Source organism: Ambystoma mexicanum, chromosome 9 (assembly GCF_040938575.1).
Source record: "Ambystoma mexicanum isolate Mex_15411 chromosome 9, UKY_AmexF1_1, whole genome shotgun sequence".
Taxonomy (NCBI): domain Eukaryota; kingdom Metazoa; phylum Chordata; class Amphibia; order Caudata; family Ambystomatidae; genus Ambystoma; species Ambystoma mexicanum.
Genome location: NC_090931.1, coordinates 311410539 through 311430451, shown reverse-complemented (window position 1 = coordinate 311430451; position 19913 = coordinate 311410539). Strand labels below are relative to the sequence as shown.

General features: G+C 46.6%; 1 protein-coding gene across 3 annotated transcripts in view; it reads left to right on the top strand.

Annotated features, from left to right (window-relative positions):
- Positions 1–19913, top strand: part of ZZEF1 (zinc finger ZZ-type and EF-hand domain containing 1) — a 3309810-nt gene that overhangs the window by 2273339 nt on the left and 1016558 nt on the right. For all 3 annotated transcript variants that reach the window (XM_069614719.1, XM_069614718.1, XM_069614717.1), the window contains exon 39: positions 6794–6927. In XM_069614719.1, coding sequence (XP_069470820.1) covers positions 6794–6927 — 134 coding nt within the window. The remainder of the gene's footprint in view (positions 1–6793; positions 6928–19913) is intronic.

The following is a 19913-nucleotide window of genomic DNA, read 5'->3' as shown; positions in this document are numbered from 1 at the left end:
CAGCAAACCTACAGAGTCACAGCAGGCCTGGATTCCCACAGGGGGGGCTTGCACCAGTGAAGTAACTTGGTCGCTGCTCGCCTCCCACATCTACGTGCCCCTACCACGAGGAGCAGGACGGAGAATCCACCTTTTACAATATTAAGGTGAGGAGAGGGCCCAGGGGGGAGGAAGGAGTTGAGGCCAAGGGAGGTGGGAAAACATAAAGACAATCTGGTATTGAATCCAGCTCTCCTATATTGCAGACCCATCTTTAACGAGAGGCCTTACCAAGGGACCAGGAGAGGGTTCGAGAGTGCAAATCATCCAACCAGGGTTAGGTGGCGTCCCCGTGGATACCAGGTGAGCGTACACCAACTTCTTCAAAGATGCATGGTCATACAGAAGCAAGAAAGCCTAACACCAGACATTGCGACTCCAAAAAATGGAAGCGCTTTGTCACCTGGTGCAATTCCAAGAGCATCAATCCCACAGACTGCTCACCACCACATATTGTCTTGTACCTGACTCACCTACTAGACTCAGGTCTGGTTTTTAATTCCCTGAAGGCCCACTTAGCTGCACTTTCAGCTTACACTACGTACCAGAAAAAGGTTTTGTGATGGGAAATCTCAGTAATCAAGGCTTTTATGGAAGGGATTAAGAGACTTCATCCCCTATTTCCAACTCAGCTCCCGGATGGGACATGAATGTGGTTCTAACCAGACTAATGGGACCTCCCTTTGAACCTATGCATAAGGCTATCCTTAAAGCACTCACAAGACTGCCTTCCTGGTGGCAGTCACATCAATAAGAAGAGCTAGTGAACTACAGGTCCTTTCAGTTCAAGACCCATTTGTCACAATTCACAAAGATAAGGTGGTTCTACGCACTCACCCACGGTTTGCGCCTAAATTCATTTTAAAGTTCTATGTAAACCAATCAATAGAACTACCTACCTTCTTCCAGAACCCCACTAACGTGTCAGAAAAAAGCCTCCACAGACTTGATGTGAGGAGAGCAGTCCTATATTATCTGGAAAAAACTGAAACCGCCGTTTTTCGTTTCAGTGGCAGCTGGTAGAGAAGGGAAGCATGTCTCTAAATCGGCCATCTCAAAGTGGATTGTAAACTGCATCACATTTTGCTACACACTTGCCAAGAGAGATCGGCTCTTCAAGCCTTGAGACCACTTTACTCGGGGCACTGGGGCTTCCTGCTCAACCGTCTCCGTGTGTCATGGCCATCGGGCCAAGGACACAAACATTACAGGGCCACTTGCACAGGGGGCCCGGATGGACACAGTCCTGGCGCCTTTGGCGCCAGGCTCATGAAAAATAATAAGCAGGAACATGTATTTGGGGTCAAGAATACTTTTATTATGAACATGCCACCTCATTTTGGGTGCCCAGTGTATTTAAAATAGGGAACTTTCATTATTACAGCAGCCCCATGTGTACTCTTGTGTGGGGCTGCTGCTATTGGGTTGCCTTGCACGTGCTGACTCTCTGGGAGTGACAGGGTGTGTTAGGCAAGCCAGGCCTAGTGGGTGTGCCCATGATCGCAGCTATATGAACTGCTCCAATCCCTGAGGCAGATGCTTCGCGTTATTCTGCACTTCCATGCAGCGTAACGCTAACTGCCCCCTGGGGTTAAACTTAACTTTGGAAATCCTGTTACCTGTCTCCCATACTTACCATCTGAGGAACCTGCTCTCACCTGTGTGTGTCTTCAAATCTTCCGAAACGCTGACATCTTCATCTTGGCACCGGAGCTCATCTTCATATCTTCTGGGACGCTGAAACCTTCATCTTGACACCGCAGCACGATGCGCTCCAGCCCAGACCGCAGCACCTGCAAGTAAAAATAAAAGGCAAGGTTAGACACTTTACATACATTAAGTTTAAGGTCGCGCTACCACCGAACCTCACGCTTTTCCTTAAACCATCACTTACATGTTGTCGGACATTGCGGTTTCATCCATCTTCCTCCCGGCCGCGCTCCACACCTCCACAGCTGTTTTTGGGCTGCATTTCCACCTATTGGGAAGAAAACAGAAGAGAAACGTTATTCAGGAACTAACAACACTATTGAGAGCAATAATACCAAGGCAGAAAACAGAAAGGGGGAAAAGACAAGAGACTTTAAGAGACACCATCAACCAGGGGAAAGCATAGTCGCAGCTGGACTGGACTATTACTTACCAGGGATCAGTGAAGGAACTAGATGCATCAACAAGCGCCCCTGCCCGAAGTAGCAGGACGGAGAGCTCATCATCAATAATTAACAGGTGAGCCTTATGGGCCGATACATGCCCACAGGAATTGCACCTTGGCTTGAAGGGTTAGAGAGGTACAACAGTCACCGACCAGCTCACTCACGGTTTCTCATATCCACGCAGGAGCAGTGCCACCAATTGTCGCCGTCCACAGCTTATCAGCAGGGGGAGAGACCTGATGGGGGTGATCTAACTCCTGGGAGGGCTGCAATCGTGCCCCCAACGCCTCTGAAGAGACCAGGGGAGCATAACACAGTGAAAACCTAGGTATCACTCATTAGGCTCTGGCCTGGCTGACCTCTTTCCTCTCTGATCGACCCTCCCTGGTCCAACTTGGGTCCTTCCTATCATCTATCTTCCTCTCTATCAGTGGTGTTCCCCAGGGGTCTAACATATTGCCCTGGCTTTTCAACCAATACTGGGCAAAGCTTGCCCACTGCATTCCCATTTTCTGCTCAAAGTTCCAGTGCTACGCTGACAACACTTAACTCATTTTCAGGCTGCCCTCGGCCACCTCCTCTCCCTCTCTCATCTCTGATTGCCTAACTGCCATTCAAGATTGGTGTGCCGCCAATGATGGAGATCCTCCTCATCGGCACACCTTCACCATCCGTTCCCCTCACTCTCTGGCCGGCCTCCCTTGGCCCTCCTCCTACACCCACCTGCGAGGCGAAGAACCTCTGGTTCATCTTTGACTCCACACATTCCTTCTCCGCCCGCATCTTTGATGTCTCTAAAAAGTCAAACTTCCTACTGCACCTCCTCAGAGGTACTCTGCCTTTCCTCTGCTTCCCCCAGAAGCTCATGGTCTCCCAAGCTCTGGTTCTCTCTAGGTAGGAATATTGTAACAGCCTCTTTCTAATTCTACCTGCCTCTACTCTCCGCCCTCTGCAACTAATCTGCGAGACTTGTCCTTGGCCTCCAGCTCTGAAATCCCTCCTTTGGCTCCCAGTGGATGCTAGGATTAAATTTAAAACCCTCTGCATTGTCCACAAGGCTTTCTGGGGCCTGTGTCCAAAATACCTTCAGCTATCCCTCCGCAAATACCTTCGCTCTCGAGCTCTTCACTCCTCTACCTCTAACTCCCCCAGGGTTAGTCGTTTTTCAAAGAAACAAGCTGGGGGTAGATCCGTCTTCTGCTGGGGCCTTCCTCTGGAACAGCCTCCCTGCCACTCTAAAACTTGAGGAGAACCATCTCCAGTTCTGGAAGCACCTCAAGACCTTCCTCTTTCTTCTGCATTTGCTCCCCCTCTGATCTGTTCTCTCTTGGCACCGTGCACCTGGCCACCCTCTGTCCTCCGGCCCATGTACCTGCTCACCCTGCCACCCTCCCGCACTGCCTCCGGCCCACCCCTTGTACTGGGGTCTGTATCTGTACCCATACAGCCCCCCCAACCCCTTTTCTTCCTGCACTTATCAGACCGACCCTGTCTGCTGCTTTAAACCTAGCACTTGCCAATTGCTGGCTGCACTATCGCTGTTTGTTGCCTTTATTATTTATTTATTATTATTGATCTGTTTCTCCTTTGCTTCCCACTTTCCACTTCTCCCCCTTCCATGCACTTTTCCCCTCCCCCTCTCCCATTCACTTGCGCGTTCTCAATGTCACTGGGCCTAGTAAGATCGCTGTTTTGTTCTCCCGTGCTCCCCTCCCTTGCTTTGTCGCGCTCTGAAACACTTGTGTACGAGCGGGATAGAAATAAAATATCAGTATCATAGCATTCATTGCAAATGTTCCTCTTGAGTCCATTTGCAAAGCAGCAGCCTGGAGTTCTATACACACCTTTACAAGACACTACTGCCTGGATACTCACTCTTGGTTTTATTCTCAGTTGGGGCAAGCAGTACTAAGACATCTCTTTACTACTGTTCCTTCACACATCCCACCACCATCTGCGTACCTTTCGCTGGTCTATGCACAGCATGTGATTCTAAGCAGATTCACAAGCATCAGCAGGCATGCATTACTTACGTAATAGCATTTCTGATTCTTTTATCTGCTTAGATTCACATGCGCCCACCCTTCCTCCCCTCTTGGGTAGAAGGAACAAAGACATCTTACTCCTTTTCTCTCTCTGTACTAACGCACGATAGTCATAAGGCTCCATCATGGCAGGAAAAACGCAACCAGTGGGACCTTGACGCGTGAGGGATTTTGGGTAAACTACACGTCATTTTAGGGATAGTGTTACAAGCACACCCTTGTCGACGTCCCCCTTTCGATCCTCGAAAGACGAGATGCAATACTCTGCGATTACCACTAGATGGTAGACTATATGCTCAGCATCTGAATCTAAGCAGATACAATCATCAGAAATGCTATTACGGTAAGTAATGCATGTCATCTTGCAATATCATAGACATCTCCTCACCAATCTGGTGTATGTGCTCTTGGGGTTGTTCATAAATGTCCCTAAAAGTCATTGGTATCGAATTAATTCTATTCTGTGATGATGTGTTGTATGTTTCCTGTCTTAGCAATTGGATCTCTCTGTGAGATTTGTCCTGTAGAGGGCAAAATTGCTCCTTAATCATTCTTCCTGACCATGTACACTTTGCACTGTTCATTGTTTCATCCTGGCCCAAGTGTGACCTTCGTTGTGACATGGTTTGATGTACTGTCTAGGAACATAAGTTGTTTTATATCTCTTGAACACAGTCTTGGGAACTCTGCTAATCTGATGTGTTTCAGCCAATCCATTAGCAGTATTTGTCCCTTCACTCTTGGGTCTGTTACTTCTTTGTTGCTTTTGCATGACCTCACTACTGAAATGCAGGCTTGAGAATGTGTTCTCCCTCCTGCTTTGACCAATCACTGCACGTCATTCAGTCTTGCTGTGGGAAGTTACAGCTTTGTGTATGTGTACTTCTTTGCTAGATCTTGTCTGATATACTCTGTTGGGGGATGAGGATTTTTATGCTTCTGGGATAGCTGAATGTATCCCGAAGCCTATGTGTGGTGTTCATTCAATTAGTGTGAAAGTTCACTGTTATTGTATTATCATTGAGTGCCCCTAATGGTTCCCTGACTAATGTTAAATGCTACTATACTTCTTAAGGATATGTAGCTATACCCAGGTATAAGGTCTACACTTTATAGCCTAGTTGCCTCTTGTGGATACTGCTTACTGGTACACTTCTGGTCCAAGTTTATCAAAAACATACGATGCCTGGATCGTACAGGTCGTTCTTCTGGGATTTTCCTGTTCTTCATGAACCCCACAGTCATACATTTTTTTGTGGAGATTGTTTCCCCGATGCCAGTTTGGGAAAATCCCTGCGTGGCATTTAAATGGGAGTTAGATTTGGTGTTGACGTTTGAGCCCCTGTATTCTTGTTCTTTAAGGCTGCCCATCTTCAAGGTGATTTTCCTTGTTGCCATCACTTCTGCGAGATAGGTAAGTGAGCTACAGGCGTTGTCTGTTAAACCAACTATTTGGTTTTGTCCAGCGAGAAGGTGATTTTGAGAGTGAGACCGGCCTCCTCCAGACGATAGTCTTGGACTTCCATCTCGCTCAAACAGTCCTTCTTTCAATGTATTTTCCTCCACCTCATCCATCTACATTGGAGGAGCAATTATATCGGCTGGACCTGGTGCAGGCCCACAACTATTGGACTGCTCATACTAGGGACGTCAGAAAAAATTACCTGCTTGTTGTGAGTTCTGCTGGTGCCTGTGCTGGCAGGGCTGTGGCTAAACAGACCCGGTCAAGCATGAGCGCACTCTCCATATCCAAATTCTATGATCTGGCTGGAAAAGAGATGCCTTTGGGTGTCGGGGCTCATTCTACCAGAGGCCTGGCTGCCACCTCTGCTCTGCAGAGTGGGGTCCCTGTCTTGCACATTTGGCAAGCGCTTACATGAGCCTTGCTGCACTCTTTTGCCAAACATTATTTCTTGGATTCCTTTTCAGGGCAGGGCGCTCACCCCGCTAGGGCGGTCCTCCAGATTCTTCTGATCCTAGGTGGTGTCCTCTTGTTCTCCTCCCTCCTACAGATTTTTTACTGCAATGGGAGTCTACCATGGGTGAGGAATCTGTGGGAGGCAGCAATACATTAGTAGAACAAATTACATATCTCTCAGTAATGTTCTTTCTGATGTTCCTCCCACAGATTCCTCATCGCACTCCCAACCTGTCCTCACTGGTGGATAGCTAGTGCACCTTGTTGGTTCGGCAGTTCCGTAGCGTCAGAGTGCCAGGGAAAATAGGCAGAATTGAGGTTTTGCAGCACAGCTTCTTGATATAGATAAGCGCCAATGTCATATTTGGCCCTGGTTGCGTAGAGGCATCAAGCTCAGCCACACTGCGACCCTTGGTGGCAGAAAGGTTTCCAGCGATCTGTTGCGCTGGAGATCACAATGACCAATCCATCAGAAGGAACATTATGAATATGCAAGTAATTTGTTCATATGTTGAGAGTCAATTTACATACAAAAATGTGCAAGAGGGCAGCAGAAAGTCTGTTTCATTTAATTTACATTTGGGCATTTATTTATTTACATATATTTTTTTATACTTTTTTGTTATATGATCCAGGTGCTATAAATGGGGATGAAATATCCCACACACAGGAAAAATCTACAGCACCAAGCCAGGAACAAGTGTTTGCTGAATGTTCCCAGGAGAGAATTTTGGGATTGCTGGCAGCAATGCTTCCTCCAGTTAAATCGGTAAGATTAGTTTTTCCCCTGAAAGCTCGATTAGCTTTCCTTCGAACTGTTATTTTTTTTTTTGCTAATCCTATTTATTTCTGGTATGATACATGGTGTTCTGAGTGGAGGGTCTCTCATTTATTTTACTGTTGAAAAGCATTGGTTGACATCCTATGTAATCAAAGGTAGTCCAGACGAGGACTTCTTGTCCACCTTTGTACCTTGGTGATGATACCTAGGAAGGCAGAAATATGTTTGTGTGGTTGCTGTTGGAACTCTTGTTCAGAGGAGAATTGCTTAGTCTTTCTTTGCTGCACTGTCCCTGTGGCAGAATATGTGAATCAATAGTTCTTCTCAGCAAAGGCATGTTCAGCTAACCAACCTGATTTCAGAGACTCCTGATTGGGCAGCATCCAGTAGAACAGGTCATTTATCCCTGTTTGTTCACACTAGAGGGCTCTCACATTTTTGCCAAATGCTTCTACGAGAAACACGTTGCATTGGGATACATGGCTGCCAGAGTATTCTTGTTGCTGGGTGCTTTACAATCATAGCTTTTGGATAATGAGGCCATTGCAAGATCCCTTTGGCGAAGGGGCAAGTGGTTAACATAGAACGGGATCATCACAGTCGAACACAAGTAGCAAGGAAGAGAAAATTGACTATTTTTAGAATAACGTACTACTGTTTTTAAGGGCTTTTGATTGAAGTAATTTGGAATCGGGATGAATGTTTTTTGGATTTTTCATGATATTTTATGAAGGCTGCTTCTTCTTGCAGATTCCTCATTTATACATACATCCCAAGACACCAGATTGTTTCCAAAGTTTTTTTTTTTTAGCAATGCTCCAGAAGGGCACCTTCTGGCACTGTTGTGACTCCGGTTCGTTGCTACACCAGCCCTCATTTTGCAAATAAGCAGCACCTGCTTGAAGGAGTAACTCATGCTCTCTGTAGTCCATTCCTTTTTATACATGTACACAAAAACCTTTAGATCGGGAGCACAAAATGTGTTACTTTTCTAATTATTGCAGTATTTTCTTTTATGGCTCCTGAAAACCTCTACCGTTAAGTCATGGAAGTGGTGCAAGTATTAAATGTCAGTTTTGGACTACCACCAGAGTGTAGTTGGTGCTAGGAGTCTTAATGACTGCCCGTCCTATGTCCTCTGTCCTCTAAATAGCAGTCCAGCAGTGTCTGCAATGTGCTGATTATCCGAAGGCACAAAAGAGCTATAAGAAAATGGGAACCTCCTGTTTTAAAATGCGCGATTGATCTGCATAATAAGGAACCAACATATGAGGTGACAATCTGAAACATACATAAACGGGATGAAATAGCTGTGCTTGGTGTTAGGAAAGATTTAATTTTTCAACCTTTTTCTCCATAGATTCCTATTGGATGCCCATTCTTTTTGCTTGTTTTGAACTCTGTCCTGACTTTTGGAGGTCAGTAAAGTCTTCTGCTTTACTTTCCTTGCATGTTTTGCTCATTCTTATGGGTAAATTGACTAGTCCCTAAGTTTGTCCATACTGGGAGACTTTGTCTATGAATTGTTGTATTATTACAGTTACACACATCACCTGCACTTTGTATCTTTGTCTTTTTATATAATGACTTCATGGCAGCTCTGATATTTGTACTGTTTTTGTATCATTGTACTCCTAAATGTTTGCTTTTACCTGTGAATGGCTTCTGAGGGTGGCTAGCACCCTAAGATGACTGTGCCACAAGATTGTTTTGGCCATATTGTTCTTTGGGCTTCTTCCTGCCTTCTCAGGTCAGGAAATGCCTCTTAGGGAGAATTCTCATTCATGGCTAATTTCCCTCACATAGTGAGACCCCCAGCATCTTTGCTGGACTTCTGGAGTTAATTTTTTTTCTCCACTTGGTAAGAGTGTGAGCTTTCCCCGCACTCTTACCTGTGTTTTGCCATGTGTATTTCTCTGTGTTTTGTGATTGTGGACTCTGAGGTACACCACTTCAGTAGCCCCCTATCTTTTTTGTGTGTCACACAGCACCTTCATTGCCGTGGCACAGGGTTGTCTTTGAGACTTCCTCCGACTCCATTTTTGAGGCTGACTACAGTCCCCCAGAAAAGGGTAAAGTTGCCATTAACTTTACTTAGTCAATCTACCACAGTTCCAGTACACCCCATCTTCCATGCAGTACTGGAAAGGGTTAATTTGTATCCCTTTTTATCTGTACCTCCTAGAGCATTGTTTCGCTCTTTTAACATTTAGACTTGGCTGGTGGCAGTGGTATCTACCCTAACTTTTCTACCGCGATTATATTAGATAAACGTGTTATTGTTCTTGGCTATTATATTAACCTTGAACATAAACCCGCTTGACCAAATCGTCTTTCTTTTGGCTCTGGTTGGGTTTATTCGCCATTTCTTTTTGTTAAAGTCCTTCTTGTGTTTTACTTTGCGCGGCAAATTAGGTTTGCCTTCTTTGTTCACCGTCTTTTGGCGGGCTTCTGCTCAGAAGCCCTCCACCAGGTGCCTGGGTGTCTAGGTGGGCTGAATGTGAGGGAGGGGTGTAGTCACCCCCTGTACAGGGTATTTTAGGAAATCCAAGTCGCGCTTTGCCATGATTGGCTGAGGTGGTTGTCCAGGCTGGACAACCCCCCTGCTGGGTGATTGACAGCCAGGCTGTGTGAATGGGGGTTTTGCGCATAAAAGGCAGGTCTCTTGGGCTAGAAGTCAGAGAGTCGCCACTGGAACTACAAGGAACCGAAGAGATGCAGAGAGAACGACGGCTGCTACAACTACCCCATCCCGGTGAAGCCCTGCTGCAGTCCTGAGCTATCTACCCTTCAATGACTAAGAGAAGATCCAGTCCGGAGTCTTCTTCCCTTGAGCCTGGTGGGGATAACCAGCTCATCTTCCACAGCCAGAGGATCCTCTTCCTTGGTCGAAATCACTGCACACTGCTGTAGTGGTCCGGGTAGTCACCTGAAGAGCCTCTCTTGTTTTTAAGGAGTGCACCTTTTATTCTTTGTCGCTGCTGCCAGCTTCATCCCTGTGTGGTGCAGACCCCCTTCAAACGTCCTCCTTCACGACGAAGCTCCAGGAACTGTGGGTCTGCAGGAAACCAACAGGAACAACTGCCAGGGCACCAGCTGCACCATTGGAATAAGGTACTGTGTTCTGCTTGAGGAAACTGGGTGAACCCCTTTTCTTCATCTCCAAGGCTTGCCCTTGTCTTCCCTCCTTCTTATAACTTTTGCTTCCGAACATTGACAATATCGAAGTACTTTTGGCTACGTTGAATCGTGAACTGTATGACTGTGTGATCTTTGTCAACAGGCCCCCGGTGTCACTTGGCCCTGGCTCTGGCCCTTTGACTTTTGAACTCCTGTCTCTGAGTGTTTCTCGATTCTGTCTGCCTAACCAAAATATTGCCTGTGATTTTTGCCTCCAACTCCCTCTGGGTATCTCAGGTGCTAAGTGTGTTTTGCCCCGGTAGCATTTCATGTCACGGATAGCTGTTTATTTAGTAGACCGAACTGTCAAAAAGTGATTGCAAGCGTATTCGCGGTAACATGTTTTGTTCGTAACACCGGTTCATTCAAACACAGGGTACTTACCTTGAGACATACTGTACAAAGTGAATTGGTTAGTTGTAGTATATTTAACGTGTGGCTTTTGTTTAAGTTTAATAGAAGTGTTGTGTTTATAACGAATGGTTTAAAAATAAATGTACTTATATTTTTCTACCTGAAACCTTGAGTCCGTGTTTGCTTGAGTCACAGTAATTGTGGTCCCTTTGTGTAATCTCTTCTACTGCTCATATACTCTTGAGATAAGTCTGGCTGCTCCGCCACTGCTACCACTCTGACATAGCTGTACAGGCTTGTACCAAAGGTAAAACTTGTATTGCCGCCTGTAGTCTTAATTGTGTGTAGTGGTCCCTAAGGGCACTGCACAGGATTCTGCCTAACAGTCCCTTATTTGGAAATACTTTTCCTGGGGAAAGATGTGGCTTTCACTGGCAAAGGGGCTTTGTGTGCGTGAGCCAGAGGAAGCAGCTGGGATTGTCTAGTCCCAGTGCACAAACTCTGGTGCCGATAAGTCTGTTGATGGGCAGATGTGATGACCGCTGGCTCTCCAGGATTGGACAACACTGGCTGTTTAAATGGTGTATATCCATGCCATTGGTTGGCTTGGGCATGCTCCCAGCCTGAATCTTGGATATAGGGACTCCTGCAACTGTTCAGGAGAACACTGTTTGAACCAAGACTTCTACGCAGACAAGCAGCCTGCTGACGACTTGAAGACGACCCCTGTAGTTGACCAGCATCGACTCCAGTGTTGTCCCAATGAAGTACTGCTCCTCTGTCCTGATCTCATAAAGGGCCTTGTTGGTGCTTTGACCCCTCGGCATGTAAAAACAACCAGTCTCAACCTCTGCTCGAGGATCCGTGCCTGCTGAGCCTTCAGAAGGGTCCTTGGTCCAACCAGTGCACTGACAAGTTCTTTCCTATGCTTCCCCGCTGAAGACGTTGTCATTCCTAGTAAAGCCTTGGAACTTTGCAGATCTTAAGCCTATGCCAAATGTCGCCTGCTCCTAGATTTTTAGCAGTCTCACTCCATGCAAAGCTTTGCTGGCACTGCGTCTGAGTTGTCCGCTGTACGATTGCCTGCCACCTCCTGACCATGGTGACCCACGTTGAAAGACTCATTCAATCCCATAAGTTGTCATTAGAGGGTCTGCACCACAGAAGTGTTAATTGTTCCTCGTTTTGGGTTTTTTAGAAGCTGTCTGGAACTGTTTGCCGTGCACAGCGACAGACTACAGCCGCCGAAAGTGACCTTTGCAGCCGCTACCCCTGGACCTTCCTCAACCGAACCAAGGGTAGAATATTGTGTCCCAAATGGATTCTGGAAGACCATCATTGGTATCTGGAAGAATCAGTCAGAGGGGAATGTTTTAGTTCCTGCCCCCCCGACACCCCTGTTCTCCATAGGGTAACATTGGGCATTACATTCTGACCCTAACTCAATCTGACCTGACCTTTGGTGGAGGAACCTGGGTTGAAGATTCTTCCCTAGGCCTATCTTACTGAATTGGATTGAGTTGAGCACTTACCTGAACTTTATTTGACTTTTACCTAACTTTGGAAACTTTTTATAGTCAGCACCACATCCCACTGCATTCCTTACTATAAAATTTGACCTGAAGATGTTATACTATGAACCTGGTGACTTTTGGGCACAAGGCCCCCAACCCTCTTATGGTTATACTAATAATATTGAGGGAAGTTGTGTTGATATTGATTCTGAATATTTCTGCCTATTTTTCCTTCTATCAGACTTCCCACCTTTATTGCACAGGTAATTGATTCTTATGCAATTCTATTCTTCTGATGGTGAATGTCTATATTTGTTATAAGGTTTTGTGTACCAATTCTTAGCTGTAATTTTGATATGCTTGGTGTGTAACTGAACGCCTAATAAATAATTGTATTTTCTAATACTTACCTGTCTAACTTGAATTAATGGTGTTGCTTTGTGTGGACTCCTTGTAGCCGTAGACCACACTCACACTTTCCTAAGAGTAAGCCTTGACTGCTCAGCTAACATACCTTGATTGGGTTTGGCTAACCTCTCAGTTGCTTCCCTGTTTACCATAAATATGGTGGCTTCCCAAAATCTTCCCACCAAGGGCTGATTTTGGAAATCCATCTTAACACTTTGGCAAGAAAGTCATGACAATGGTTAACCTCTTAAACCTGACTACTAGTTGACTGAATCGTGTAAATACACTGTCTCATCTGGCAGCTTTGGAATGGGACGAGCATAGAAATCCCACTTAAACAAATGACTTACATTTTAAAGTAAAATGACACATAGGCTAAAATGTGAGGCTTTTCCAATTCAGATGTTTATCTCATATCCTGTCAAAAGAGCTGGTATGGTAATTCATATGAAACAATATTCAAGGTTTGCACTGACTGGCAATACGCGAGACCCAATGGGAAGATATTTGAGTTAATGGAATGCTCTGGTTGGGGGGGGGGGGAGACAGTTGGTTCCATTTATGTCCCAAATTCAGGTCAAGAGAAGTTTTAACTTGCTATACTCCTGTATATCGCTGTATTTGCTGAGGATGGCATTCTCTTTTGAGGTGATGAATAAAGACCCCAATCATTCTAAGGGACCTTGGGCAATTAAAAAAAGAGCTGTCAGAATTGGGGGTGGAAGATAAATGGCGATTTTTGCAGAACTTTGAAAGATATTTCTCATTTTACTTAACATACACAAGGGTTGATTATTTGTTAACCTTCTACTCACTAAGTTGGAACATCATGCTGGTTAATATGGGGAGAGTTGCCATCTCTGACCATAGTCTTGTTACATTAAACCATACCCAGTGTAACAAAATGATTGCTGCTCTGCAGGAGTACAGCGATGTGTAGTGTATACATTTCGTACTGTGCCCCACACTACTACTAAACAAGCAGTGATCCCAGTCATAAAGGTGAAACAGGCCCAGCCCAACGGGTATACCTCCTTCGCCTCCTGTGGTAACCTAGGCTAAGGAGAGGCCATGCCCTTCAGGAAGGATGTGAGTGAACAAAGTAGAATCAAAACAACAACAATAGTACAATGGTACCAAAATTAAACGATCGGTCAATTAAGATTCTATAAAATCAGAAGTCTTTAAATTAAAATTACAAACACACTAAGAAATAAACTAGTAACCCTCCCAGGCAGTCTCTTAAGCAAACTTCCAGTTCAAAAGGTAAGGAATTGGATCTTAAATTGTCACCAGCGCCCGTATAACCATACCGGGAGCGAGAACCACTATCAGTACCTTAGGTTTTGTTGGGTGGCTAGACAGCGTTGAGACAAGCTTTTTGGCACTACCCAATTGTTCAAAACTGTGTTGTGATATTCAAACCATGTGCTCTCAATAGATCTAGTCGATGTTGAGTGGGTTTGACGCAGTCCAGTGATGTGGTGCATTCTGTAGCAGTGCTCCGCTTGAATCGGCTGAAGAAGCAGGCAGGTGATGGTTAAGTCTGCGTCTCAAAGTGATTGTCGGTTTGATGAGGTCCAACGATGGGCTGGAAGTGGACTGCAGGCAGATGATTGTCGAGTCAGTGGCTCGACAACTCAAAACTGATTGAAAAAACAGTACATTTCACATGCTCCTCAGAGGGTCCTGCATTAGCTCAAAAATAACTCCAAATTAGTTGAATTGACATGAAAGCGGATTCGGGTGAGAAACAGGGCCCAGAGCTAGTCATTGGCTTCTTGGTTGCTAGGAGACCTCCCCCCTTCACCCACGGGACACAGTGAGTCCTTGTTCTATCCATCCAAGCCAGAAAGGTTGCCAGTGAATACCCCAGTGAGCAGGAGCCTAGTTAGCACTAGTCAAGTCTTGTTGACACAGTAGTTCACATACAAAAATGGGGGATCACCACCAGTATTGGCTGCACCATTTTAGTGATTACCATGCAAAAGTCTATATATGGTTTGCAAAAATCCCTTCAGTCTTCAAGACTTTGTGCTACATCCTTTATTTAGCTTCTTCATCATCATATGTTCTTCAGTGGCAGCGACAATGGCAAATGCATTTCAGACAGCTTGTCCTTAATCAGGACAATCCCTAAAAACAACATAAAATATATACTAATGAATATTTTCGTATATGTTTTAGAATATGTGTATGATTGACAAAACATATGTCTTGATCAGATATCTTTAAAAAAGGTTCATACCTGATGTCTGGCAGAGTTTATATCCTAATACAAACTCCCTAATGTTATGAAAACCTAGATGATGTTGCAATAATAAGGATTTTAAATGTCTATATATTATTTTGGGCGTTAAAAAAGTTGTTTATTAAGCATTTATAATGAATGAGAACAAACATTTAAATTCAGCAGTTAACATAGATATACATATAATTTTAACAAATAAGGACAATGAGAGACACAGAGGGTTGGTGGGGGGAATAAATGTCGGAACGCATGGAAACTCAAATTTAGCCTATATATTTTCTCCCAATTTATTTCACTTGTGTTACCATTGGCTTTTATATAATTTTGTCTAATTGGAAGAGCTTCCAAAGCCTGTCCTATGCTTCATGGTGGTGTTCTCTTGTGTTATATTCAAAGGATTAAAAAGGGTTATGCCGTTACTATTAGAGATGTACATAATTATAGTAAAAAATGGAATCCTGTTAATTAATATCTTAATACCTCTTCATTGTAACTTCTGTAATATAGCAAATTTATATTGTTTTTAAGGACATGTATGCAAAACCAGAGCTTTCTAAAAATATAACTTTTCTAATGAACAAAACTATGATAAACAAAATCTGTACATCGCCTTCAAAATGTAGGTTAAACCAGGTTTTTGGAAAAGCCTATGTTGCAGAGACAGTCTAGATCCAAACGCGTCAAGGCAAAAGACACAAATGATTGTTACATAAAAGAAGCATAAGTGCGGTTTTCTCTGTCACAATGTGGCTTTATATGCTGAACTGTATGATGGGAAATCAATACCTTTCTCTCCATGTTTCTGTGACCAAGTTTGTGTTAAAGCTGCTACAAGAGTAAACAAACAAATGTATGCGTGAACTTGATCTCTATTAAGCGTTTGGTTCATGATCTTTGCAATTACTGTGTAATGTTGGTATAACTCACCGTACATGAAAAGCAATTTCCATATGTTGGAGCGCTGCAGAGGGGAAAGGGAGACACTCAAAAATAGCGTACTGAATATATGAATTCTGTGCGATAAACTTCAGTAAAAGAAAAACATACTATTTGGCTGCGCCTACATGTTTTTCTTATAACAAGATCCATTCCATGTATTGCATTCTCCCCCATATTCCTCATCTTGATAGATATACAGATATCTATTCAGCCTCAGCTGCTTGGATTGTTTTTCGACAGGGGACGTACTGCAGTTCGACATTGTCTCTCGACTGTGTGGGTCCTGCTATAGGCTCGATGATGATGGTGCTGCGCAGGCCAGGCTACCCGAGGAGCACAGGTTTTTGACCAAATGTCCAGGGGAAGATCCTTAACCTGACCTTTGATTGGTACATTTGTTTGCCCCGAAAGCAGATTAGTCCCGCGAGAAATGTAAAGATTTGATGTTGACAGTGAAGTCACCTGGGCTGGTAGTGCAGCAGCAACCTACTAAGCACAGTTTCATTTTTGGCTCTAGGAGACAAGGCTTCAGGCGTTATTCCTCATTCCCCAGAAGGGCACATCTTCAGCAGGCCAAACAGGGGTAATGTAGGTTCCCACGGCCGGGCAGAGGCAAAGGGTCATCCAGGCAAACTACCCCTGCCACATTGTCAGTAGCACCTGCATCTCAGGATCCTCTTTGAGTTCTCCCCCCATGCATCTCAGGTTGGATGGAGAGTCTCCAGGTTCATAGGCAAATGGACAAAGATCACTTCCGACGCCTGGGTCTTGCAGTTTGTCAAGCTAGGCTACTGCCTGCCATTTCTAAGGCGACCCCCAGACAGACCACCACCCTCCCGTCATCCGGAACTGAATTCCAGGAGAAGTTGCAAGCCCTTCTTTTGAAGTGAGCAGTAGAGGAAGTGCCTCCCGCGGGGGAAGGGTTTGGTTGGTACTCGCGATACATCCTGTTTCGACAAGGGGGAGGACTCCCTGCCATCCTGGACCTCAGGGCCTTGAACAAGTTCCTGAGGCGGGACAGATTCAGGTTACGTGGAGGGAGATTCTCCATGCTCTGTAGAACCAGGATTTCTGCAGTATCTGAAGAACCAGGATTGGCAGGTGTTGCTGGTCCTTCAGGATACTTATTTTCACATGCCTAACCACAGGAAGCCCAGCCGATTCCTGGAGTTTGTCATCAGTGATACCCAATGTAAATTAAAAGTGCTTCGTTTTGTCCTAACCTCTACCTCTACACCCAGGATTTTTACCATCCTTATATGCCAGTTCTTGGGAGTGGTTGATGTACAGAAGTCACAGGTCTCCAGCACAGATGCTCCAATTCATCGGCGAGGTCCTGGACACTTGGGAAGGGAAGGCTTTTCCTCTCCAGGAGCGAGTCACCAAAGTGCTACGAATGGTCAGTCTTTTCCAGAATTCCAGTAGTCTCCCGGCATCTGCTTTTCTGCATCTGTTGGACCTCATGGCATCTTGTATCTTCCTGGTGCAAGAGGCGAGGCTCCAGATGAGGTCCTTGCTGTGGCTCCTCAGCAGCCAGTTATGACTGTACTCAAGTAAGATGTCGTATGTGTTTCAAGTGTCAATGTCAGTTGTCGACGACCTGGCTTGGTGAAGTGACAGGTGGAAAAAGAAAAGAGGTGATGACTGTACGTTTTAGAATTAATCTTAACCTCTGGCATTGCTTTGGACAACTCTCTAGACAATCGTTCTTCGTTGCCAAGCGATTACAAAAGGGGAAATACCATATGCAAACCAGGCTTGGTCCTATCCCCAAAAGGAGCAGTCCAGCCCGAAGTACTTGGTAACATCCATTCTCCACAGGCTGGGAATCCTCGGTAAAGAAAAAATCAGTTTCAATTTTGTTTCTGAACTGTCTTTCTTAGTAGTAACCAATCACTGATCTCTGTGTCATACTGCCCCCAGCCAATGACTGCCCTCCCCCTAAGCCCCTCCCCTGGCGGCCATCCTCAGATTTTTACCGCACATTCAAGTGTTGGGAGTCCTCGTGCTATAGCTCTCGAGCTTTTACTGTGTTTTGCTATTTTTCAAAGAGTTTAATCTCATTTTTTCAGTCAGTCGAGCCTCAAGCTCCACCGTTTCTACTTCCAATCAATGGGGACCCGTTTCGGAATTTTCTACGCCCCTCAAGGGCAAAGTTCTCGTCGAGTTACAGTTTTGGAGGATTCCAGAAGACCTTGAGGCCTACCCCGTGGACATGGCCCAGGACAAAGCAAACTCGATGCCCCGATCCAAGCTGTTCAGGAACTGCCCTGGATGCGGATTGCAGAATGTCTTCAAGGAGGACGACCATTCTAGATGCCTCTACTGCCTGCACAAAGACAAAACGCACGTGGAGAACGACTGTGCGTTTTGCAAGAACATGTCGGAACGGACCATGAAGGATCGGCGTATCCGCCTCACCAACTGGCTGGAAGGAAAGAGCCCAGCAGGTGAAAAGAAGAAGAGGTCCGAGCAGTCTTGTAAGTCCTTTGAGGGCGCTCCGGCTATAGGGGCCCAACAAAAGGCTAAGCACCGTGAGTCTGCGGGCAACGGGAGCACCAAACAGTCAGGCTCCTTGGCTGCCAGGCAGGGTGTGCTTTCACCGATGCCATCAACCACAAGCCAACGCTCTGGCTCGGGGAAGAGGAAATTGGAGACCCCGGGTAAGCTTCTGGAGAAGCCCCGGTCGATCCCGACGGAAACAGCCGAGGGGGAGCGAGGCAGTGACCCTCCCCCCAAGGTGAAGGCCTCAAGCGCGCCTAAAGTCGTGGAGGCCTTGATTCACCCGGCTAAGGCCTGTATCGAGGGAGTCGTGGTGACCCTGGCGAAGCCTGTGGAGGCTACCCCAGTGGAGGTGACCTCGGGGCCCAGAGTTTCCCTGCCACCGCGGAGGGAATCCTCTTTTCAGCCCATCGATAAGACCCCCCTGAGAACCCTGGTGGAAAAAGAGGTGGGGGGGTGATGGCCATCATGGACACAGATTCAGCCTCTGAGGAGGAGTTGGCTGGGGTCGTGAAGATCCTCAACAAGAAGTTCGAGGAGGTCCGGTCCCGCGGGAGGGATCCCGACGAGGTGGGCGAAGAGAGCGACAGTGGTGCCGACGCGGTTCCTGTGGAGGCAGAGGATTCCACTCCCCAACAGTCGTGCCCGTCCCAGCCGAAACCCGAGCCTCAGGACAACTCGGGGGCCATCTTGATGGCGATCCAGGCCTTATGTACTGAGATAAGGACCAGGTTGCCCTTACCCCCAACGGACAATCCAGCGGAACCTGGCCTGTCGGGGAGCCCTCCAAGCAAGCAGAGAAGAGTTCACCCCCCGCCCTTCCAGCCAGCGCGGCCCTCACAGCCTTCATACCCTTCCCCTGATCCTAGGGAGGACACGGGAACGGAGACGGCCACGACGGGGACAGATGACGACGGTCGTGACGACAGGATGGACCTTCCATCACCATCACCTCCTTGGGCCTCCCCGCCTGACGAAATCGGCTCCGTCCACGCCATGATTGCCAGGGCATCCGAGCTCTTCGCGCTCTGCCCAGAAGAACAGAAGGAAGGATTCCTCTATCAACGGCATGAGACCAAAAGGAAGACGGTCCTCTCGGTCCCGTTACTAGACGACATCTGGGACGAGGGGCTGTTGCTCCTGAAGAACCCGTCCACGACTTCTGCCAAGAGAGACCGGTATGAAAAGTAGTACCGGGTCCTTGATTCCGCCCCTCTGTGCCTTAGGGCTCAGCCGAACCCGGATTCAATCATCTCGGCGGCGGCCAAGAAGTAGGCGGCAGGGGCTACGGCTTCGTCTTCCACCTCCCCCCCGGACGGCGAGGGGAAGAAACTGGACGCCATGGGGCGACGGGTCATCCCGTCGGCGATGACGATTAAAGCGGACAACGCCTTAGCGATTGTGGCCCATTACGACAGGGAGCTTTGGTTTAATATAGCTCCTCTGCTGGACTTCCTCCCGGACGACAAGCGGGCGGTGCCCTAGAGATCCTGCAGGAGGGTGAGGTGGCGTTGGACCACGCCATAACGGTGGCCTCGGACATTGCTGACACTGGCTTCTGCCAGTTGGGCAACGGTGTTTGTCTTCGACGGCGTGGTTGGCTCAAGGCGACCGATTTTCACCAGGATGTGCAAACCAGAGTTTTGGACATGCCCTTCGACGGGAATAACCTATTTGGCAAGACAGTGGACGAATCGCTGCAGGCCATCAAGACCGACACAGAGTCAGCCCTGGCCTTGGGGGTTTTGCAGCAACGACGGCCACCCTTTCGGAACTCTGGAGGCAAACAAGGTGCCTCCAAACGATTTGGCGGTAGCTTCTCGACG